The sequence below is a fragment of the Electrona antarctica genome (genome assembly GCF_951216825.1).
Source record: "Electrona antarctica genome assembly, chromosome: 2".
Lineage (NCBI taxonomy): Eukaryota > Metazoa > Chordata > Actinopteri > Myctophiformes > Myctophidae > Electrona > Electrona antarctica.
Window position 1 is genome coordinate 43094007 of NC_136807.1, and position 26112 is coordinate 43120118.

The 26112-nt window shown below is 42.1% G+C and overlaps 2 protein-coding genes across 2 annotated transcripts in view; one reads left to right on the plus strand and one right to left on the minus strand.

Annotated features, from left to right (window-relative positions):
• clstn1 (calsyntenin 1) overlaps positions 1-26112 on the plus strand; it is a 324752-nt gene that overhangs the window by 64364 nt on the left and 234276 nt on the right. The window lies entirely within an intron of this gene.
• On the minus strand, positions 271-2243 carry her9 (hairy-related 9). Its single transcript, XM_079524215.1, has 4 exons — positions 1856-2243; positions 1596-1691; positions 1375-1462; positions 271-1233 (listed from the first exon to the last, which is right to left on the minus strand). Exons 1-4 carry the CDS (start codon positions 1961-1963, stop codon positions 644-646), a joined length of 882 nt encoding a protein of 293 aa, XP_079380341.1. The 5' UTR covers positions 1964-2243; the 3' UTR covers positions 271-643.

Sequence of the window (26112 nt, forward strand, 5' to 3'; positions counted from 1 at the left end):
TTTGATTAAAGATCTGTTCAAGTAAAATTCTGATGAATATCAAAAACAGGAATCTATTAAGTTAGAATTCAAATTTTACGCACATTTTACTTTTACGCACGGGCCCATGCACCACCCAAGAACCATCCCCCCCCCCCAACACACACACACACACACACAGACACACAGACACACACACACACACACACACACACACACACACACACACACACGAATAAATACTGATATGACTGGGATAATGAAATGACAGAAACACGAGGTAGTCAACAGTAACTTTGTGAGATCTGATTTATTACAACATAGGCCATACAGCCTATAAAGTCTCTTTTCTCATCATAAAACATCAAATATAAAACAGCTTTGGTATAACAACTTTGTACAAAATAAACCTTTTGATAAAAAGTACTTCATAGTAGCAAACATTTTCTATAAATCTTCTGTTGCGTCAAGTGATAGGCATACAGCAATTTATAACCGGCTTCCAAATTTTGGAATCAGTCAATAAATGTAAAACATCGTTTGCCAAAAGTCCAACAAAAGTAACCTGTGCTCCATAAAACGGAGCAACTAATTTAATCAATGAAAACCGGTTTCACTTATAGTCTCTTGTCCTTGAATGGACGGAGTGGACTGACTGAAGGGGCTACCAGGGCCGCCACACAGGCTCGCTCTCCGACCCAATGCTGACCCCGACCGGGCTGACCACCTGGGATGCGCCCGCAAAAGAGGTCATGCCGTGGACTGGAGACGTTGCGATGGTCGGAGCCAAGCTTCCGTGCATGGGACTAGTAGCGTTGATCGCCACAGGTACACCTGCGTTCGCGTAGAGGGGTATGACGGGGCCCGTGCCCGTCGAGGCGAAGGCCGGGTTGGGAATCAAGAAGGCAAACTGTCCGTCCGTCGCGGGAACCAACTGGAAACCCCCGAAGAGTTTGGGAGAGATGGCTTCCGAGCACGGGCTGAGTTTGGATCCCATCGAGGCGCCGTTGATGGGGAGCGTTGACGGGAGCTGCACGTGGAGAGGCTGCGAGAGGTGCGTCTGCTGCGGGGCTTGCTGCGGGTAGTTCATGGCGATCATCTGGCCCATGCAGCTGGACAGGTGGTTGAGGAGCCTCGACCTCACCTCGGCGTTCACCCCCTCGGAGGTGGACAAGAATCGGGTGACCTCGTTCATGCATTCGTTGAACCCAGCCCTGTATTTGCTCAGGACGGTGGAGTCTGCTGATAGTGCAGCTGAGGAGATTAAAGAGAGAGGAAACAATTAGCAACTTGTTGACTTCGCACGACTGTTCCGTTTTCAGTAGCTTGTTTAATAGACTTTATGATCTAATGTTTATAGCGTGGCCAAATTAAACGCTTGCCATTTTAACTTACCAGTCATCTGGACGCGCTGCAAATTCCTTAAGTGCTTCACTGTCATCTCAAGAATATCGGCTTTCTCCAACTTTGAGTGTCTAGAACTCTGTGGAAAGACAACACAGCAAGTATAAGCGTATGTTCAACAGTTCATCACATATTCAGTGCACAGTATAGGCGAATTATTAGCCCACCACTGGAATGAAATGATTAAAGTCTTTCATTGCATTTTTACTTACATCTTTCTTAAGTGCGTCCAGGATGAGTGTCTTGAGTTGGCCAAGGCTTTCGTTTATTCGGGCTCTCCGTCGTTTCTCCATAATGGGCTTGGATGACTGCAAAAAGAAACAATTCTCCATTAATTTCCTGTTCACTAAGTTCTCATCATCATCATCAAACTGCATAAATAGCCTATTTAGTCAAGGTGACACTGGCCACATAAAACACATACGAAATTGATCACACGTGATGAAGGTGACATTTTAATTCAAATAATTACCTTTCTATGCTCACTGGCATTTTTGGGTTTATCTGGCGTGTGCGATCCAGTTGCAGGGGCACCAGCAATAGGAGATCCCGTCTGCTTTTCCATGGTGTCGGCTGGCATTATTGATCAAACCGCCTGCCCTCCACGAGAAGAGGAAAAAATAAAGTATATCCTTTTGGAAAATGAGTACTTTTCCAAATTCCCGGCGGGGATCAATGCTTGGATCAAACCTCAACAACAAGCGTGAAGAAAATGTAGTGTTATATAGATCTGACTGTGATATAGCAGGACGGTGTCCCGCTTGCTTGGGTGATGAGCTATATCGCTTGTTATCGCTGCTGAACTGTCATCTGAGTACAAGAGCGTGCGTGCGCGGGGGCCTTGCAGCAGCGTGCGTCAGGCAGAGAGAGGGAGAGGATATATTCTGATGCCGACACACGCCGGCGGTACTTATATAGATGGTTCGCGTGCTCCCAGTTCGTGTGAAACCCTCTCTGCATTCTTTCCCACACTCCGCTCAGCCAATGGGCGCGCGGACTCACCCATTGGGCGCGGGGCAGGCCGCTGATTGGACAACACCCCCGCGGGCTGTCAGTCACGCGCTGCTCAATCAGCCCTGGAGGGACAAACAACAAAGCGGAGGAGCCGTGCAGCCGCGCTGGCTGTGTGTGTGTGAAGTGATAAGGGGAATTGGGGGAATGCGCTTGGCTGTTTGCTTCCAACTTTTTCATGCCCGTCAAGAATTGTTTTTTATACTTTCTGCCGTTCTTAAAAGAGCCACGGCCGTGCATGTGTAGTGTGTGACATGTGTGTGTGTGTGTGTGTGTGTGTGTGTGTGTGTGTGTGTGTGTGTGTGTGTGTGTGTGTGTGTGTGTGTGCGCGCGCGCGTGCGTGCGCGCAGGCAGCACAGTATCTATAGGGGTACCTAATTATGGACTACTTCAAAATTCAAATCAATAGCATATCTATGTGGTAGTCTGTAGGCTATCCAAACATATATATTTTTACATAAGTTATTGTTCTTTTTCTTTCTACCATTTAATGTGTTTGTACCTCACAAATAGGCTAAATGATTCTGATATACTTTTTTTATAATATTACTTCATTCAGCATATTTAGCATTTAACATTTTTGTAAAACTTCTGGGAATGTCTGCATGGACCATTACAATCCACATTTAGATGTGGTGGCTTGCTATGCCATTTCATGGCTTGACTTGAAAACAAATTTGCATTTAAAAAAAAAATGTTTTAATCCCCCGACGAGAGCCGGGTGACACCAAAAGATGCAGTCACCACTAGTCTCTCCGCCTCCGAGAAAACATCTGTAATGGCACGCGAGGCAGTTTGCAGCAACCACACGCAGGAGACCAATGGCATACGGCCACTTTATGCAAAAACGGAACCGAGGGCGCCTCCGATTGGCTGCGCGAACGCCCTCTGTCAATCATTCCGGCGCGGGAGCCACGAAAGGGAGCGCGCGGCGCGAGGGGAGGGGCGGGGCAGAGCGAGCCCAGCGACATCTGCCCGCGTGCCAGTCGCACTGCGTGTGCGCCTGCACCCATGCGGAGCACGTGCCACAATTTGCAGATTACAGCCTATACAGACACAGAGAAGCGTTGGAATGGTCGTCCTTTACTCCCTTCAGAGGAGTATAGAAAAGTGTTTTTTAATTTCAAGACAAGCACCCCCAATTTGATATGCATTGTGCTACAGACCAGACCCCATATATATATATATGGGATAGCAAACGATTTTACTGTCTAGACAAGCGTGCAAATGCGTTGTCAATTGCAAATGCAACGTTTAATTTTCTTGAAACATTTTTAAATTAATTTCTCCATCAATCGTCGTCACAAATCAACCAAAATGAGACACAACACAGTCCTGTAGCTTCCTGTGCTACTTGTCTTTAGGTGTAGTTTTATGTAAATGTTATATTGTCCTTGCCTTGCAGGTGTCCCTCAGAATCAGAAATATGTGATGTCTTCATCATGGCATAAAGGTTTATATTGGAGAATAATCTTCTAGCCTTTCTTGAGTCTGACCCAAAGATGTCCTGGCTATAAATATAATTAGTCTACATACCGGTACATCTATGGGAAAAGAATGAATGAACAGTTCATGTCTGTGTGCAAGTGTTTGATGGAGAATATCTCCATCTAGTGGCCATGTTATACAGACTAGTAAATTAAATGGTGGAGACCACTTCGATATTTGAGACATTTATTCACATTGTATTGTAAAACGTCTTATTAAATAAGCTTAATTGATTATAATCTAACATGACCAACAGGAGTGGTACCTACTACCTAAACTTCAATTAGATTTATTTATTTTTATTTTTATTCATATAAAGGCTACAAACTGTTTCACAACAACCCAAATTATGAACAGTTTTCATCAACGTTCTCTCTGTGTTTTAGATAATCTGTTATGTATTACCACTGTAGCACTAGGACAAAAAAAATAATATGCATTATGGAACTTGCAAGTTTACATTCTGGCTTAATTACCACAAGGTGGCATCATGTGTGTATTCACCCCCCACAAAAATAAAAAATAAAGGAATTTTAACTAAAACTGTGATATAGACGCACAAAAACACATGCATTGTCACTGGGCCAGAGCTACAAAATGACCATATAACCCTAAAAAGAAGCACAACAATTTCATAATGTGAAGGAATCCATTTTCTGATGTCAGTTGTGATAAAGAAAATGATAAACATTTTTAATTAGTAAACTCCACAAAAGAGAGGGTCAGACGTCTACATTAAATCAATATGCAGCAACAATGGAAGTATTACAACTTCCATGGAGACCTATGTAATCGTAATTGTACAACCACTGTCTAATTCCATCATCCTCTGTTGGCCAGCAGTCAATTGAAATGGTCCAAATGTAATAAAAGATAACTAATCCCCCCCTCTTGTTCTGTCTCTAGTGGAGTATCAGTCATTGTTCGAGGGCTCATGGCCTCCATGGGTGAGCTCTGATGAAGCATGCTGGACACTTGTTTACCCAGGATCGCTAAGTCTCAAGAGCCAGCTGTGTGTGCTTGGGCTCAGATTGACTTTATTTGCTTTCGGATCGGCCCCCCAATGATGCTGATCTCATTCAACAGGGCTCCACACACAGGTTACGCCACTGCTCCCCACAGTTGTGGAAGAGTTAATGGGACTGAGATTTAGTACTTAAGGCTTTCATACTATGAAATACCATACAGTGGTGAGTGACACCTATCAGTTGATCTAAAATCATGCCTTACAAAAAGCAAGTCAGGCAATTGAGAGCAAAACAGACCACACTGAAATAAACATCCCATCCATAATTCCCTCTCCATTCCTGCATTCAGATCCTGCAGGATCAATGCAGCACACATCAAAGAGAACAGGAATTCTCCTTGAACGGAATGAAACCTTTCGAGTGACTCTATCATTATCATTATAGGCGGTGCTGATGGGACCAGCCAGAGGAATGCAGTGTACAGAAGCCACTGCTCTTTTAAGAGCTGATCGGCATTCATCAGACAAAAAAAGCAGAAAGCACTTGGTTTTTTACTTAGGTTTATGAGGCAGAGGCCTGCCAGACAGAAGTTGGGGAGATGAAAAGGGCCCAAGGAGGAGAGAGAAGCTGCAGACTTAGTCCAGTAGAATGTTGTCTAGATCCAATACGTGCTCAACAGCTTCTTTTCGCTATTGCCTGCTTAATTTGTTGTTGTGTAATGAGCCTCTGCACTTCCCCAAATCCGTGTGCAGAATTCAGCAAGGAGAGTCAATTATATCTGTATTAGCTCATGTTGGTCTGCCAATCCCTTTATATACACTCCCCAATCAAAGTGCTGGTATAGTTGTTTACCACAATATCCCCTAACACAGACCAGTGACAACACTTGTTATGTTGTTTAACAGTTACTTTGTTTCAGATACTGTGACCAATTTTGAGGGAGGAAATGCAGAGGACCAATAGAATATACCTGAAACTCTGCATAATTTAGAATCACGATACATACAGTATACAATAGTCCAAACTGTAAAAAAAAAAAAACAACGTCAACTTCAAAACAATTGCTGCTGGATCACATCAGTCATTTTCAACAAATAGAACCATACTTTTAGTAAAATAGAGATTATGCGCGTGACATCATCATCATACCCGGAAATGATGCAGGAACGACTACCGAGTGGCAAAAAACAAAATTTCTGGCCTTGATAGCCCATACATTGTGAAAAGTCCTATCTGATTGCATTAAACGACGTTAAACGACATTATACTCACTTTGCCACGTCGATTTGCCACTCGATTTCCCCTTCCACTTTATGCATGCGCATATACTCTCTATACATAAACAATATAAAATACAAATTTTCTATTGTTTCAATATTTGAATCCATTAAATTCCTATCATACATTTTGTATTATTTAATTTGCTGTGTTTTAAAGATAATACCATGCAAAGAAAGCTCGGCCCACTTTGACTGGACATAAACTATTTAAATAAGGATAAATGTGCTGCTTTCACCTCCGTGGTAACAGTAGTGACTGTACAGAATACCAAAACATACAGGTGATGATTTATTTAATTAAATAAATGATTGAATAAGAAATTGAAACTCAAAGATGTGTTTCCATATATGACTTTAAGATCCTGAATAAGATATTTTGTGTGCATTGTTGCTAAGGATTTCTTAAAACAGGGAGTGATTATTATTGTTTTTTGTTGTGTTTTACATCCATCTTTGTACTGGTATTAAAACTAGGGGTGCACGATTATGAAATTATGACCTATATCCGATTATTTGCAGGGTCATATCTGCCAATACCGATTCTGACCGATTCCGATATTATACAGAGGACCACAATGGAAACAAACCTAGGCCCTAGGGGCTTGGCTCAAATCCTATAAATAAAGTATTCAATCAATCAATAAATAGCCTATATAAACTCTTTTCCAAGTGCCTGTTTTCACAACTGAATGACTACTGAATGACATGAGTACACAAATGAAATGTAGATTTTATTTATTTATTTGCTGGTGAAAACCGATTAAATTATCTGTATTATTTTGAGACCGTTCCGTTACCGATATGGCATTTTTATGGCCGATATGGCCTATTCCGATCACTAATTAAAACAGCCATTTCTTGTTAGATGTATTACCAGCGCTGTGGGGTGTTTTATAAGAAGTTAACATTTGAATAAATTAACACAAATTTGGAAATATTTCTCAAGGAATTACAGGGGCCGGTGCATTCAGTCAAGACTTCAAAGCTGAATGTTTGCACCACAAATGTGAGAGTGGTATTTTTCATGGCTTTATTCTCTCCTTAATCTTATTACTCCATTGGTTGTTCTCATACCTGCAAAAAACCCTGAGATCAATTATATTGCCTCACTTTTCAAGCAGTTTGTTGTCATTTTGCCATCTGCAGACCAGCATGTCCAGTACAATGTGGTGTATTCACCCAGCCCCTTTGGCTTTCTGAACAGAGGGACAGACCCCTTTCTCTCGCTTCTTGGCCCAATTCAGGGCTTTCTTCTCCCTTTTAAGTGGGCTGTTGATGAGGTTAGTCTAATCAGATTAAGTCAACTCACATTGGTCCCTGCAGTTTGTTTTCCTTCCAAAGGCGTCCTGACATCTCCTATACTTTTTCTTTATTCTCCTCTTTTGCACTTTTCATCCAGGCTTCCACCAAAAAAAAAAAATCCTTTCTCCTTTCAGCAGAGGTTCCAATGGACTCCTTTATAAACCACGGTTCCTCAATGATATAGGTTATTTAGAATGGGTCACTAGACTGCAATACATGGGAAAGGGCTTTAAAGTTGTGCAGTGACGCATTTGGACATTTTCACTGGTGTCTGCATAAGGCAGATCGAGTGCTTCAGATTAGGTAAACACAAAGCACTAAATCAAATTGTGGAAATTGCTGGAACCTTTAATTTGATTCCTAAATAAATGTTTGAGGAATGTTGTATAAACTACAAGACTAATGCAATCTCTGCTTGTAGCCAGACACTAGGATGGGAGCAGAGTTTTCACGGCTTGTTGTTAACTAGTTTCTAAGTGAGATAAGCTCTTATTGTTTAGATTGGCTATTATGGCTAATAGTTAGATAACACAGTCGTTTACAACGGCCTCATTCCAGTGCATTTACCTATTGAGAAGGATTATAAATGCAGTAGTTACGACGTCGTTCTAAGTATTAGGCAAATTTTCATTACACCATATTGGCAACTGCTTAGTATTATTGTGCATTTGTGGTTAGTCTCCAAGGGTACACTGGAATAAATACATCTGCAGCAAAGTAACCATTAGTAATGTTACACTTAATGGATATTATATAAAAACAAAAAATGTGATTGATAATTTCTGGTGCCTGCAGATCATACATTTCATAATCAGAATATTTTTAGAACAAAGCACAGATTCTGGTTCTGCAAACTGACAAGTGTCCAAATCATGCTGCCACATGTTTGAGTAAAAACACAAATGTGGTATGCTACGATACTTACATAAATAGATAATTATATAAATACCAGTGTAATTATGTACATCTCTTAATCATTAGCTTTTTAATAATAACAACAATTTTGCTAATTTTAGTGATGCAAGGCAGTCATTTGGAGTCATTTAGAGTCTTGTCTAATTATAGGTTCTTGAACCCAAGGTGGAATGAATTCTTTTTTCATCCAATTTAATTTGAGTAATAAGCAGAGTTGCCTAGTTAAGGAGATACCCCCCACCTGTAACTGTAAAATGTCTGGCGTTCTCATCAGTGGTGTGCCGTAACTTGATTCCCCCCCCCCCCCCCCCCCTTTAATAACAGGCTTACAAAGACAATGAACACAATGAGTACAGAGGAGGTCTTTTCATATGACTTCAGAGGCCTCCCCTGAGAAAAGACATGGCAGCCCCACTGGTTGAATTGGGGGGGGGGGGGGGGGGTGGAACCATTTCAAGTTAATGGATCTGAGAGACTGTCCACATAATTCCATTACAGGATGTCAGCGCGGCCCTTTGAGTTACACCCTTGCAGCTTGGGCACACCAGTGAACTTCATTCATATCATCTGGTCCTCAGTGGAATCCGCTATGACAGATATGGCCTTCTTGGGCACTAACATGGTTGCACTCTACTATGCGACTGCCAAGCCCCCTCTTCCCTCTGCCTACAAATTCTTGGGAGTTAAAAACAGAGGGTGGGCATAGCAAAGACAAAAGATCAAACATTCATGGCAAAGCATTTGAAAATTGAATTATTGCAAAAGCAAGTGTCAAAGAGCTGTTGCATTACATCTTGTCTATTAAGATTCACATGTCCATAACGTGTTGCTGGTGGGCAAGAAACCAACTAAACAGTTTACAAGCTTAAGCTTTTAAATCTACTATGTTCCTTCTTTAATTAACCATTCAAATAATAATAATAATAATAATAATTATTATTATTATTATTATTATTATTATTATTATTATTATTATTATTATTATTATTATAATAATAATAATAGGCTACATTTTACTTTACAATTTTAGAAAAGTGCTACAGCGTATAAATAGAAATCACCCCAAACAGATTATTAAAGGGACCGTTAAAAGCTAGTTACTATAGCTACAAAAAAGAAAATCTTACAGTTAAGCTACGGTTGTGCCACGGTTCCCAATCTTTATTCCTTGGAGCTCACGACACCCACATGTGCGCACACACACACACTTGTGGTTTTCAGAACAGGCCCTGTGTACTTCTTGTATATGATGAATAACGAAAATGGCTGATCTAGAAGCTCACAATGTGCCATGTCGTGAGATCATAGATCTTCACAATAGTGTTTCATGTGGGAGTTAGCTATGTGAATGTTAATAGGATAATACATTCTGTATTACAAGTTCAACTTATATCACATTGAGAACAGTGGATGAAAGCAAGTTTAATTTTGTGCAAGTTTTTAAAACTTTGGACTACATCCAAACAGACTATAGGCATCACGAACGGGTAATAGCATTAGCTCAACAAAAATATGTGTTCCTATTAAGCATCAATCTTCATTGTAACTCTTGTTTATTTATAATATTTTGTGTTAAATGTAAGTTTTGGTAACACTGTGTACAAGAAAAACAATTTCCCAAATTACTACAAAAGGTTGATATGGTGAGAAGTGGTCCAATGAACTTAAATATACTGAGAAAAATAAGGCAGAAAATGTCATCTTTGGGTTTTAATTGAGCTTGTGTCGAATCCATTTTAGCCAAACCAAACAGATGCAAAGAGGGAACAGGGTTTTTTCACAGGCTGTGGCGAATGAAGTCAAACAGATGACCACACAGCAGAAAAAGCACATTTGTCGCCGTATTAACATCCTCAATACAATCTTCAATGTGTTTTGGGTTATAAGGAAACTTTCCAAAACCTTCACAAGCCAAATTATTCAAATTTAGACTGATGATTTGTGACCAAAATGTGCAAACTCCATAGACAAGTCACACACAATTTATGGCTGCAGACTAAGTGGAAAATCCCTCAAACTAATATTACACAAAAGAGCCAATTTTCAGATTTCCCGTCTTCATACCCATATTAAAGGTGCCATTGATCTTTTTGTTCCTTTTGGTTGGTTCAAGAAATGTTCTGCTCTCTAGTTCCTCTGGACAAAAAAATGACTCCCTTTTGTTAAGGAGCTAAATCAATGCAAATTAATCCTTTATGCATTTCCCTGTGAATAATTCAAGCCTTTGCACTTTTGTTTGAGGCCCGCAAGCTAAACAAAATCATAAGAAAGGTGGAGAATGTGAGCGTTTATCGGCCGATGGAGGAGAGAGATGACCCCGCTCTTGGGTGACAAAGGGTCCTTTATGATGCTGGAAAGTTCCATGAAACATGGGTATTCCACTCTGACTGACCAGCACCATGGGATACTCAACACGTGCAAATGGTGGTGCCCCCAGTAAAACCAACTCAATTTACTTCTATAAAGAAGGATGAAGGAAAAAAACATAATCTATGCCCATAAACCATTCTTGAGCTGATATTCCCAGGAACAAGCTAGCTAGACAGGAACAGACAAGATACAGGGTTGTCTGACATTGACAGTAGACCACACTGTCAGTGTCACTGTGATGACTGAAGAACAGATTTTAATGTGAAAGACAGTGACTATTTACATACGAATCACTCCACTCAGCAAACAAAAGAAATACTGCGCTTTACGAGAGACAGAAGAAAAAAACCCGCCTTAAATCGATCCTTTCTTGTTTCTTGCGGATGCTGAGCTCAGAACATTTCAAAATCAGGCCAGAGGTAAAACAAAGGCCACAAACACTAACGCGTGTTAGGATTAGTTTGTGCCAGAAGTGAAATGTCAAGATAATGTTTCGGTTGCTCAATGCTCTGGTGCTATGGTGTTTGCAGTGTTTGCAGTCAACTCCTTCACCATCCTTTCATCAAAGACACTCCTAAACCCTAAACAAACCCCATTGGGCCCACTTCACCCTCTGATGTAGAGATGCATACACTTCACAGGCTGTGCCCTGCCTTTGAGAATTATTTTGGGCTAAACATCGCACAGGAGACGATTTGTGTTTCTGAAAACACCATGTATCAATCGGATCAAAAGCCCGGGAAACAAAAGTGGAGGCCGGCAGAGAGTCAGACAAACACTCCCATTAGTCACTCTTTCTCTTTCACGCGTATCACAGCACTGCTGAAGGAGGGTCTGTTTACATTGGAAATATCTCACACTGTAAGGGCAGAGGGAATGTAGTGCCTGGCCCATTCAATAAGTAAGCAAACAAGTGGGCTACTGTGTTAGTCAATTCCAAAGAACAGAGATTACAGGGCACAAAAAATGGCCCCCTCTTTCAGCATACAGTGAGTGACATATCCTTTTCCTTACACTGCCTTCAGACTCCATCTTCCCACACTCATATAAACCCGCCCATTAATAACGTCTGAAAAGTGTGATTTTCAGCTCTCCTTCACGTGTTACTCTGCCTTGTCCCATCCCCAGCCCCCTGCCTGGTGCTGACCCTGTGTACCAAGCCATCACACCACTTCTGAACCCCCCCTCCCAACCATGGCCCCCTCCAACCCTGGGAAGAGGAGGCCCACAGCAGAGCTGCGATTCGGGGCTCATTAGCAGGGCCCACCTGGAGGCTGGCTGGGGGCTGTCTGGGGGACCGCGGGGGCCATGATGCGGGCTATGAGCAGCGGTATGTCACATAGTGAGCCACGAGGCCGTGGCTACAAAACAGCAAACATAAGCAGCGCATATCTCAGTCAGTCAATTCAATTAGTCCTATAGGTAAATGAAAGCATCTCCCTCTGAAAAATAGCTCCACCGTGAGCTTATTCAGCAATAGATTGTATGCGCGTGACATCATCATCATACCCGGAAGTTTGCGGGAACGCCTACCGAGTTGGAAAAAAACTACTTTCTGGTCTTGACGGCCCATACATCCAAACAGAAAAGTCCTATTTGACTCACTTTGCACATCTGAGAAACATCAGAGTTTGTAGTTGTTTTTGTTGATGTTATCCTAGCTGGAACAGTTTGTAAAACAATTATGGTAATTGTGGCCTTTTGTGTACAATTTCTTTTAAGTCTTCTCATCTTATGTTAATGCCATATCTCCACATCAAGAACCCAGAGTATACATTGCCCCATCTGATTCCAGCTAACAAATCCCCTCCCTTGTTCTGGTGGCCGTATTATCATATACTGTGGTTATCTGACTTCCTTGCTCTGGCTGGTCTGAAGCAACGGTGAGGTATGCTGGTCTGGAGCCCCTGTGGATGGCTGCCCAGGGCCAGGGGAGACACAAAGGGATTCCATGGACAGGACAGCAAGCATCCCAAGTCATGTGGCTCCAGTCACACAGGCAGACTCTGTGGATTCATGTAACTATTAAACAAGCGACTGATCTAAACAAGAGCTCTAGAATTTGACTTTTGAGTTCCTTGAAAGGCCACTAAAAATGTGACAACCTGCACGATCTGTGCTGGTTGGTGATTCCGTTCAGCATATATGCTGCTGAAAATATCGTTAACATTGGCAGCATTTTCTTGCTACAATTTACAATTTAGGCATTTAGCAGACGCTCTTAATCCAGAGTGACTTATTAAGCATGAACAAAAAGCATGGCTTGGCAATACATCACATACATAAAAAGTAGTTATCATGAAACATGCGTAAGCTGGCCCGGACGGTTAGCTCAACCATCTGGGCACCTAGGCTGCCAAGCCACCCGGACGGCGTGCCGCGGGTTCGACTCCAGAGCCCAAAGGCCTTTGCCGCGTGTCATTCCCTGTCTCTCTCCCTTTCCTGTCAAACTACTGTAATCTATCAATAAAGGCAAAAAGAACCAAAAAAAACATGCGTAAGCTAAGAACGTAACAGTGGAATATCTATATAATGAAACTATACATATAAACTAAACTATACTATACTATACTATACTATACTATACTATACTATACTATACTATTATACTATACTATACTATACTATACTATACTATACTATACTATACTATAAAGTGCTATGACTACATAAAATGAAAATTCTAGCGCTGTCTACGTAACATGATAGAAGTCTGTATAAAATGCTATCTAAGTCTACATAAAGTGCTATATAAGTGCTACGGGCCATGATGGAGTCTGAAAAGTTGGATTTTCAGACTACGGCGGGAAATTGGGAGTGAGGCTGCAGTTCTGATTGTGATGGGAAGTGCATTCCATAGTTTTGGAGAAGAGTTTGGGACGTGTGGAGCATTGTCCCGGCGTTGTCGCGGCATATAATTATGATGAAATGTTGTTGTGTACGTGTGGCAATATTAAAAAAGTCTGGGCAATAATGGGACAACTCAGCCATGGAGCTCACATCACAAATTCTCAATTACAGCAGGTGTATCCTTAAAAGAGTGAAATCATTAAAAAGATAAATCATACTATTTCTATTCCTTAGCACATATACAGTACGTCATCTGCCATAGAGTAAGCTAACTCAAGAATATAAATCACTTAGTTATAACCTTCTTTTATGGTCTTTACATTATTGTTAATGTTAAACATCTGCATTACTTAATTTACAAGTCTACACAATTCAACATTTGCCTGTTATCTCTCCTAATGGTACCAACATCAATACAGCATGGAATTGTGGACAAAGTCTTGTCCAACGTCAACAAAATATTCTTTAGTTTTGGATCTGAGAGGCTAAATCTCATCAAATGGTGGTCTGTGGCTCAAATTCCCAATAATAATGGGCCTTGATGTGAAAAGGGTTGAAAACCACTGCTATAGTCCATACCTGCCATTTCCACCCTGTCCATTGGGTTATGTATTGCAACCATCCCATTGCTAGGGATGAAAATTGCATGGGCTTAAAACTCAAAATGTCACTTTTGAATTGATTTGTGTAGAGTGAAATAATTGCGTACCAAATGTGCTCTTCACAGGTCCATTTGATAAAATATAGAGGGTTTAAGACTGAATTTGGTAATGAATTTGCAGCTCAACAAAAGCTAATTCATCCCAGTGTCAGTGTATGATTGACTGAGCTCAATGTCACGATACATTGAAATCTCTGTGATATGATTATTGTGAGTTTTTTATCACGATTAAATGATAATAATGATTATCGTCCCAGCCCTACCCATTGCCTGTGAGGGGCGTTCACAACAAATGCTAATAATAAACGGCTTAAATTTTGGGGAAAGTGAAAGATTGCCTTCCTCACCGTCTTCTCTTCATATGCAAATGGTCTATGTTGTTCAGATCAACCCACTGAGTAAAAAATAAAAGTGTATCAGAATCAAACAGAGGTTTCTAAATGTATAGCAGGATAGGATTTTACAGGGTCGGACTGGACTCACTGGAGGAAGAAAATCCAGGGGAAATGAGATCGAGGTCACTGGAGAATCAACGTGAATTCAAGCAACTTCCAATGTTGATATACTCGCAAACCCTCAAGTGGGTACATGTGAAGAAAGGTTGCGGTGTCATCCACCAAATCAGTTTAGCCCATTTATCATTCAATCTGCTCGTAAAGTTACTTTGCATTGGGGATCACGTGCCTTGAAGTTTGTGTTGAATGGGGGTTTACACAATGGTTAGTAAAAACAACAGCCGTGGCACTGAGGCTCTCTTAACCTTCAGATCCACCATGTTGCTGTGGTACTGCATCACATTAGGAAAGAATGGATTTCCTTACACAATTTCTACGGCTCCCAAACAGCAGTTCATTGAAGACAACGTTTCAACCCGTGTTGTCATTGTAGTACTAGTCTTCAATAATTTGCACTGTGGGATCAGCAAAAATGGTGTTATCCAGCAACTATAAAGTTTGGATGCGTGTGCACTCCTGGCCTGCCAATGTATCAGATTAATACAGACCATAAATGTGAATATACATAGAAGCAGACACCTATCTAAAGAGTTAATAATTTAACGATTTTTCTAAAATAGCAGATCTGCGTCACTTTGTGCTATGAGCTTGGATATATGCTATCTTTTAATAGCAATGCATACAATCTAGATGCTTTCCCAGATTGAATGGTTTAAAGGACATGTTTTAGGTTGTTATTAGAGAAAGTAAAAGGTGAGTGTAATCTTTTTTTAATTTGCTGCTTTCTTTCGTTTTAGGGATTTTAGCTGTTTTTGACAGGGGGGCGGGGGCATTCGAGCATGGGGCTAAATATGTATTTCTTTACAACATTTTATAGCGATTTCTTTTTTTATTCTTTACTATAGTCCTAATAGACCCCAAGAAATTACATTTGGCCACAAAAGATCATGGGATCTACTGAATGTGTCAAACTGGCATATTGAGCCTATGACACACCAGTAGGCTACCTTCACATTCAGTAGATCCTGTGATCTTCTGTGGCCAGATGTAATGTATTGGGGTCTGTAGGACTATAGTAAATAATAAAAAAAGAAATCGCAATAAACTTTTGTAAAGAAATACATATTTAGCCCCATGCTCGAATGCCCCCGCCCCCTGTCAAAAACAGCTAATATCCCTAAAACGAAAGAAAGCAGCAAATTCAAAAACATGAACGCTCATCTTTTACTTTCTCTAATAACAACCAAAAACATGAACCGTGGTTGAAAAAAACTAAAGTTGTCCTTTAAGTAGGACCCTTATGAAAAGGGTGGCCTGCTGACAAAGCACATTCCACCTGCAGCCTGCAGTTCAAAAGGCTCCCATGATGGTCACCCTTCACACCTCACTGCTCTGCAAGCTATAGCCGAACCGCGGCCGGCCCTGAGGCAAACCTAACCCCATCTTCTCACTGCAGGTGATCCGGTGCTCCATCATCTATGTCCCAGTCCATTCTCCACACACTGGGTTATGCTAAATGCTGGGTGCAGATTTAGATTGAAAGCCTATAGCTAAGGAACTACCTGCTAGCTAAATGCCTCAGGTGATAGGCCAAAATGTATGGGCTACCACCTTTGCATCTCCCCCCCAAAGGGAGGGAGAAAGAGGGAGGCAGCATATGGTCAGCTTGGATGAATTCTCCTACTGTGCGATTGAGGCTTCCGAAGCCTTCGGGGACAGAATTTCACGCTCCTGTTTAGTGGTCAAGCCGAATAATCTCCCAGTAACAAGACTTTTAATCTAGAGCAGTAAAACCTGCACCTTGAGGGGGTCACTTACACTGCATGATGCTCCCCCATTTATGAGCACAAGTAAGAGTTCATAACCTCAACAACTTTCGCCTCATTCACTTACTACTACAGTGTGTGCCTGTCTGTTGTCTGTTTGGCTAACCTTGGAAATTAATAAGCATCAAACCTTTCGCGTTCACTGCCAGTAGACCAAGGAAGACACTCCACCCCAATGGTGGTGCGATACCAATCCACATTTCACCAAATTAAGTGCAAATGATCATAGGAGGAGTCATGTGACAATGAGCATCAAAGAGGGTTTTGATATTTTATACGGTTTGCCTGAAATATTGGCTTCCAAATCTAGCAGGAGCACCATTTCTTAAAAAAACGCGGCACACTGCCAGACAGGATTACCAGCCAAGGTGCCTGGACCACTGAGCCATGGCCCAGCAAAGATACCCTTTTTAATATATGCTCTATTGCCCTACGTATCTGTAACTAGCCTTCTGGGGTGTGCATCAGCCTTTTACTAAAAAAGTATTGTGGTTTTATGAAAATAAATTAAAAAGGACATTTTCAACCTCTATTTTTGAGTGGTGTAAACCACTCCTACGACTGGCTTTGTTAGTTTACGTGTCTGTCTGTCTGTCTGTCTGTCTGTCTGTCTGTCTGTTCGTACCAAAATGAGCATGGTTGCTACGGTCACCCAGTTCACCCGGGTGTGATTTCATTACGTCAGACATTACCTCAGATCAGAGCTGATCAGGCTATATAAGACCTTACACCACTCAGTTCACACGGGTGTGATTTTTAAAGTAAGAATCTGCTCTCAAACAGAAGAAAAAAGATCTTGTGTAGTCAAATAATCATAATGTAATCAACATGATTCAGGTTGATCACATCTCACTGCTCTGCAAGCTATAGCCGGCCGCGGCCGGCCCTGAGGCAAACCTAACCCCATCTTCTCACTGCAGGTGATCCGGTGCTCCATCATCTATGTCCCAGTCCATTCTCCACACACTGGGTTATGCTAAATGCTGGGTGCAGATTTAGATTGAAAGCCTATAGCTACCTGCTAGCTAAGTGCCTACCACCTTTGCATCTCCCCCCCAAAGGGAGGGAGAAAGAGGGAGGCAGCATATGGTCAGCTTGGATGAATTCTCCTACTGTGCGATTGAGGCTTCCGAAGCCTTCGGGGCGATCAGAACTTCACGCTCCTGTTTAGTGGTTAAGCGGAATAATCTCCCAGTAACGAGACTTTTAATCTAGAGCAGTAAAACCTGCACCTTGAGGGGGTCACTTACACTGCATGATGCTCCCCCATTTATGAGCACAAGTAAGAGTTCATAACCTCAACAACTTTCGCCTCATTCACTTACTACTACGGTGTGTGCCTGTCTGTTGTCTGTTTGGCTAACCTTGGAAATTAATAAGCATCAAACCTTTTGCGTTCACTGCCAAGGAAGACACTCCACCCCAAATGTTTCAAATCAGCCTCATGGTGGTGCGATACCAATCCACATTTCACCAAATTAAGTGCAAATGATCATAGGAGGAGTCATGTGACAATGAGCATCAAAGAGGGTTTTGATATTTTATACGGTTTGCCTGAAATATTGGCTTCCAAATCTAGCAGGAGCACCATTTCTTAAAAAAACAGGGGACCATGAACACAACATCCTAAATAGGAATAACACGTTGAGAGGGGCCTCTATAAAGCGCACTTCCAAATACAATGCCACTTCTGCGCATGGGAGACACCACAAACGCAAAGAGTTGCACTGGATGTATGTATAAATGGCTGCTATTATGAATTGGTAATATCACAGACAGTTAATAGCTACAAAGTAAAAACTACAAGAGACCGTGATTCTATATCTGCTGCTATTTATATCTGCTGCAAATATTTCTCAACTTGCACAAGAAGCATTTCCGCCTAATTTCTGCCTTGTATTAATATTAATATTAATATTTTGACCACGCACCTTATATTTGATTGTGCCGTTATCTTCCTCCATTCTTTCAACTTGTAACTCTAAACTGCAAAACATTGGGAGCTTGTACAAACAAGGATATATATTCACTCGCTCTTCTTTACACCTGTAAACGTTTGATGTGAAGAGGCAGAAAAAAACCAAAAACTGTCAAACAGTCAAACATCTGCTGATAAACAGTAGAAAACAAATCTTTCTGGACTAAAAGGAACATGAAATGCAGCAATTTCCCTCTGTGAGAGGACACACTTTATTAAAGAAAGCCATGGCAAAGTGGCACCAGTTTGGAAGTTATCCTTCCCCAAGAAAGTAAAAGGCCAGTGAACCCCTGGTTACCTTTTTCTGGGGGAAAAAACGGCCAGATTCATAATGAAGTGGAGTCTCCTGCTGTAGAGATTATTAGGTAGATGCCTTCCCTCGGCCACTAGTCCGGCATCAGGCCCATCTCCTCCCCTCCAGGGACTCAATGTAACACAGCACTGACCCCAGTGCTGCCCAGGATCTCACTACTTCTTTCTCTGCTCTCCACCCAGTTAATCTCGAGTTAAAACAGCGGAGGCAGGAAGGAACCCTATAGATGAAAAGATATTAAATAGTGAGGAAGGAGGGGGGCTGTGACTGGGAAATCACCCTGAAAGAAAATGATGTTATTCCTGTGATGTCAGAAAGTTAAATGGGGTGTTTAGAGCTTGAGCGAGTTTCTCACAAAGATTGAGAAAAAAAAGAGAGCCACTCGATTCTGTGAGGTCATCATGGGTAACTTTCTGGAGTTGTTTTGGAAGGCCATCTGCATGTCCTTACAGCTAAAGGCAGGGCAACAGATAATATAAAATGCTGGCTATTCAAATGAAGTGGGAAAGCGTTTTTGTAATGTGGAAAAGCATTTTTTTTTTACCTCAACTTGCAGCTGCCAACCCTGCCTCTACTGTGGCTACACTTCTGTTAGAGTCTTGCATTGTTGTTTCTAGATTTGGAAAATACTTGCTTATGTTGCAACTCATATTTGATTTGCCTGGAGGTATGCTGTTTGTTTGAAAAATATAATGTTTGTTGATCATTGAACAGTATATTTTGAGAAATAGCCTATATGTACATTCTGTAGATAAGTTGGATGCAATCAACCTGAATCACGTTGATTACATTATGATTATTTGACTACACAAGATCTTTTTTCTTCTGTTTGAGAGCAGATTCTTACTTTAAAAATAGAGGTTGAAAATGTCCTTTTTAATTTATTTTCATAAAACCACAATACCTTTTTAGTAAAAGGCCGATGCACACCCCAGAAGGCTAGTTACAGATACGTAGGGCAATAGAGCATATATTAAAAAGGGTATCTTTGCTGGGCCATGGCTCAGTGGTCCAGGCACCTTGGCTGGTAATCCAGTCTGGCAGTGTGCCGCGGGTTCGACTCCCGATCCCGACGGCCTTTACTGCATGTCTTCCCCCCATCTCTCTCCCCATTTCCTGTCAGCCTACTGTCTGTCCCTCCATAAAAAATAAAAACAAATAAAGGCGAAAGCCACAAAAAAAGGGTATCTTTGAAAAACAAAGTAAAGGTCCCGCACACTGTCAGACACTTGCCAAAATGTTGCTCTTTATTAGGGCGACGTTTCGGTCGATTAGACCTTCATCAGGACAGACAGTACTGTGCGGGAGGCCGGGACCTTTTCTTTGCTTTTCAAAGATACCCTTTTTAATAAAACACAATACAATACAAAACATACGTGCAGAAAAAGTTTTAAAAAAATGATGAAATGAGCTAGTATTTATAGCTGCCTTAACCAAGGGCAATATCCAGAGGAAGCACACCTGTTATTCTTTCTTTACCTGTATTACTTTACTTTACAGGCTGCAGCTCTCTATTCAACCCTACTTCTCTTCATTATAGCCTTTTTTAATCTGCTCTGATGAAGGCTGTTGCAGAAACGCGTAAGCGGTCTCAATAAAATATACGCGGAATTGCATCTGAGCCAGTCTTGCATCTTTAATTTTTTCCACTTTGGTGGTTAATGAGTTATGCCAGAACTGTGTGTGTTACAGATCAACTGCTGAAGTACTCCAGAGAGTCCAGATATCAACATTACTAGCGTCATTTCACAAATTAATGAAAATACAAACAATCAAACCTAAATGACTTTATTTTGATTTGTCTGTGTGTGTTACAGATCAACTGCTGAAGTACTCCAGAGAGTCCAGATATCAACATTACTAGCGTCATTTCACAAATTAATGAAAATACAAACAATCAAACCTAAATGACTTTATTTTGATTTGTCTGTGTGTGTTACAGATCAACTGCTGAAGTACTCCAGAGAGTCCAGATATCAACATTACTAGCGTCATTTCACAAATGAATGAAATTACAAACAATCAAACCTAAATGACTTTATTTAGATTTTCCCCTGACCAGCTCACTGGAACACATGTTGAAGACAATGGAATTCCATTTCGGAGACATTCAATGACTCCTCACCGGGAAAGACGGACCAAAACAGCGCTCCTCCACATGACTGTGTCTCTGGTGACCTCATGCCAGACAGACAGTCGACTGGAAATGTCAGGAATGCTAGACTGCTGCTCGATAGGAGACCATGTTCCACTTATTGGAGACCGGTGGGCAGAACCACAGGGACAATGTCCAAGATGAGTTCCCACACAATAGGAACAAGACATTTATGACTCTTTGGGCCATGGACAAAAATGAGAAACTTTCACACTCGGTGACATTCACGGCCTCCGTAACCCCCTGCTGACACTCTGGGAAAGATGCTGCTGTGGGTCGACGCCCTTGCATTTTTGGGCAGAGGAGATGGGCAATGCCTCAAGAGCTAAAGAAAGAGTCACCCCCAGAACCCAGCTAGGCTGTCCCATTTAAGGTGATTTAAGCGCCATGTTATTACCTTTCTCTTCCATTGTCTCTGGTCTTACCCCAAGTCTTATGCAGTGACTCAACACCAGTCATTAGAACAAGAGTCTACCAAATGCCTGCATGCCATGGCATTTTACTGGCATGTGAAAAGACAGGCGACAGCCCTGGTAACCAAAATGAAAAATCCAGGCATATTTGAACTTGTTCGGGCAACCAAACCATGGATAGGTGTAGCCTATAATAAAAACCTGACATTACATAATAACATATCCTCCTACCCTTATGAAAATTCTAGGCCTATAGTTAATTTATATTAAGAATGATGTTCATTTTAATTCAATCCAATATAGCCTATTATTATTTATTATTATCATTATTATTTCATTTTTATCTACTTCTTTAGCTATAATATATGGCAGGCTATACTATGTTGCTGTGTGTCTGTGTGTCTGTCTGTCTGTCTGTGTGTGTGTGTGTGTGTGTGTGTGTGTGTGTGTGTGTGTGCGTTCGTGCGACAGCGCGCGCGCGGGGGGGCTGGTGCATGTCCATTTTGCTTTTTTTGTGTGCACGGCACGCACGGACTTACATTCACATGTAATGACGCGTTTCTGAACTTCTGATTTAAAGTGTGCACGCGTTAGCTTAGCCATATAAGTAGTATCGAGTACTCTACTCTATACATTTGGTATTTCACATGTCGCAGGTCTCCATTATGGCGATAAAAACAAACGCATGCGGCAGCCATGAACAACACATGATGCCACCAGTGCCACCACCATGCATGGTGCCATGCCAAAACACAACAAAACAGTCAACTGTCAACAGAACGGTCAGTAGCCTACATGTTTGTATTTTCTACTGCAATAATAGTGTGTGAAGTGTGAACATTATTTCTCTCTTAAGGGCAATTAAGGCTAAATAATTACTCACCTGAACGTGATGATTTGGGCCTTCTTGGCTTCTTGTAGCTAGTCTAGGCTCTAGCCTGGATGCTGTTGGAACCTGTTGGATGGGTTGGAATTGGAACAGTGGTGGTTGAGTATGAGTGCCACCTACTGGTGTCAAACCAGCACGGCACAATATTCTATGATTCAGGGCTTCAGGCATCTGGATTGTGCATTTCAAAATCAGTTTGCAGACGTATTTTAAATACTGTATATCAGTATGTCTTTTTCAAAGTATCACATCAATCAATAAATAGTAATCTATTAGAAACAACATACTATACTTGTTCGTCCCCACGGTAGGCCTAAAGGACTTTTGAATAATATCTGCACATAAGTGATGTCTCTCTTTAACTAGACTGTTACTAGGTAGCCTACCTTTTCTCTGTAAGGGATCAGGATGTTTTGTGTAAATGTATTGTTGTCTATATGCATTGTGTCACGTGTGATTTGATTTCTGTGCCCTGGTGGCTGCCTGGCGAAAAAGGCTTAGGCAGTAAGACGCCCTGAGGGCGAGAAGCAAGAGGCGAGGTCACGCTGAAACTACAGGTCTGGGAATGCCCATATATTTTTTGGTTTTCGGGCTGGGTAGGGCGTAAAATGTGTGCTAATTAGTAAAGCCAGGCAAGGCCTCGGGACAGCCCAGTTAGGGCCCAGGTACGGCCGGGCCTTAATTTTTGGGCCTGTTGAGAACTCTAGCTTGCACCGGCTGCCGGGCGCGGCTGTGCTAATAACTTTGGGGCAGGCCCGTCTAGAGGTTGAATGGACAGGAATCAGTCAAAAGGGAGACATCGTAGACGAAGGACGGGTGGGGAGAATCAACATCTAGAATGTCAGAACAGGTCAGCTCCATACTGTATATGGAGATCTAAGGGTTTGAGGTTTGAAGTCAGATGTAGAGTTGCTGGCCGGCTCCATGTGCAGATCTACGTGATGATACAGTCTTCATGTATGGCTATCCGGGGTTTGATGAGGGCAGTGTTGTGATCTTTATATGGAGACGGCCATATATAGAGCGTGTCACGAGACAGGTTTTTCAGGTTTTCGTAGTAATCTGTGACCTATGGTCGCAAAGATATCTATCTATCATACTAGCAGCACCAGCTAATCTTCCAAAAAGAATAGTGACTTTGTTGTTCCTTTAAATAATGGCAAAAAGTAAGCAGGCTCTTGTCGTGCCAATTTGAATTGACATTTATATGGCTAACTAACTATCTATGTCTTTGTGTGTTAATTACTGGTGTAAATGTTTCAGTTTTTATACCGGAATTCTCCATTTACTTGGATTGACCTGCGCTGTGTAATTGGCCGTAGCAATTACATCATTGTGCAGTGATGTTTCTGAGGACTGCTTTTGACGCTCACCAATCATTCATCTGACCAATTAGGAGCATGGATGGACGTACATAACACCTTCTCATCCACAGAGTTCTCACACCCCTTTACTGATATCCATTGTGCTCCTCATCTGGTCCTCCGCTATTTGAAACCCAATTCTCAACCTTTCCCAATTAGAACCATCTTCCACTTGGAGGTTTACTTTACTCTAAGGCCAGGGAGAAAACACAGCTCTTTAACAAGTGGGGCCCATTCTCTAGTTCACTGGGGAAGTTTACCCACATCTGCCACAGCCCCTAACCCCTGGAAGAGAAGGGGTCAGCGTGGAGGCCAGAGGTCAGCACTTGTCCTATTGTGGGCCAGAGCCTACGTGAACCCCGGTCTAACACTGCGGTCAGCAGGGAACACTGCGAGTTTGGTTTTTAGGGCCATGGATGTGTGAACTGAACAGGAGTTGTGCTTTGACGTGGTTTGCCGCACGGCAGCGTTTGAAAGGGAACCGTTCATGTCCCTTAATTAAGAGAAGAACAAATAGTTGTGCAGCTTTGTCAGCTTCTTTCACGTATCATCAATACCGCAGCGCAGCCACACATAGGATGAAAACAAAGCTTGCAGGTGTGCATGGATGCGCATGAAGCTACTTACAGCCAATGTTGATGTGCTAAAAAAACAAAACAAAAAGTAAAAGACTATAAAACGTGAGCTTATGTGGCACTCAAGGGGGGAGGGAGGTCTGTGTGAGAACGGATCTAGTTAGGAACGTCACAAGAGTTCTGACAAAACCGGCGGTCAGGTCAGGCCATGCTTGCCGGTGTGACACAGCGGTGTACCCTTAAGAGTTTCTTATACAACAACAGTCTGGTTCCCTCTCCCCTTTCTCCCTCTCCTCTCTTTCATTCCCTCAGATTTCTTTTCTCCCTTATCAGCAAGCCATGGCTATAATTGACTTGATTCCCATGAGGTTTCTGTCCCGTTGACCACCTTGCCGCATCATACAATGTGGACACTGGACAGCATAGGTGGCAGGATACTGGGCCGGGTAAAGGACAGGAAAAAAACACAAGAAAAAAAAAACACAAGAAAGTATTTTTCTGGCAGTTTTGAAAGAAAAAGAGAAATCAGCATAATGACCACGGCCCCCTCCCACACATTCACTCGCTCACTCTCGAAACACACACACACACACACACACACACACACACACACACACACACACACACACACACACACACACACACACACACACACACACACACACACACACACACACACACACACACACACACACACACACACACACACACACACACACACGCAAGCACACACACACATGCACTGCTGACACAAACACACTTTCTCTCTTTCTCCTCCTGCCTCTCCCTTCCTCATCCAATTCTTGATTAACCTCCTCTCCCACTCGTCCATTCCCACCCACACACACACACACACACACACACACACACACACACACTCACACACACACACACACACACACACACACACACACACTCACACACACACACACACACACACACACACACACACACACACACACAGGGGTCCCTTGGGGGCCCCCTGACAGATGGGGAGAGGGGGTATTGGGGTTATTGGGGGGGTTTGCTCAGAACAAATGGCAGCCTGGTTTAGTGTGGTGTTGTCAGGGGTTGAATTGATCCCTGGGACTACAGAGACTTCTCTCTGCCAGTGTGTCACAATGGCAACAAGTGTGTGGAGCTGGGAGCAAGCTTGTACAGGCATGGGACCCATGCCTCATGAATGATAGCTTAGCAAATGGCCCTCCTTTCATTGGGTTTCATTGTAGGGCTATCTCTCGTTCTCTTTCATACCCCTACTCAAAAAAAGAGAGAAAAAACTGGCGAAAGCTTTGTTGGTTTTATTGGGTTTGATTGGGTTGAGATTCTGAAATGTGTTGGTTTTTGTGTGATTTTGTGTGTGAGCCCGGAGGAGGGGGTGCACTTTTTTTTGTACATTTCTGCTTGTTAAATTGCCGGGCGCTGTGCTCTCACGGTATGGCCTGTGGAATGATGTAAAGCTATCTGTCATTGGTTACAGCCACTGAATGTGATTCACTTTTATATGAATAGCACTTCCTGGGAGGTCGTGGTGTTTTCCACTGGGCGAGATAAACACCAAATGCGTGCATTCTTTTCCACATGCTTTCCATAAACTCAACCAGATACCATCAATTTGATAGATCTGCAGCTGGTATTATTATACGTTTATCCTACAACAAAAACACACAAACAAAATTATATATATATATATTATATATATTGCCCTATATACTTAAAGACACTATATTATATATTCTCATATATCAACGTATAAGGAGCCCCCAGGCCCCCGTCTCATTGGACAGATAAAACCTAGCCGAACGCCCACCCTGACCTCTCAGCTGACCCAGGGATCCAGTTTATAGGCTCAGGAACAATCGTCCCATTGGTATAGATAACGGTGCCATCATCCCTCCAGCCCCATTTCATCACTG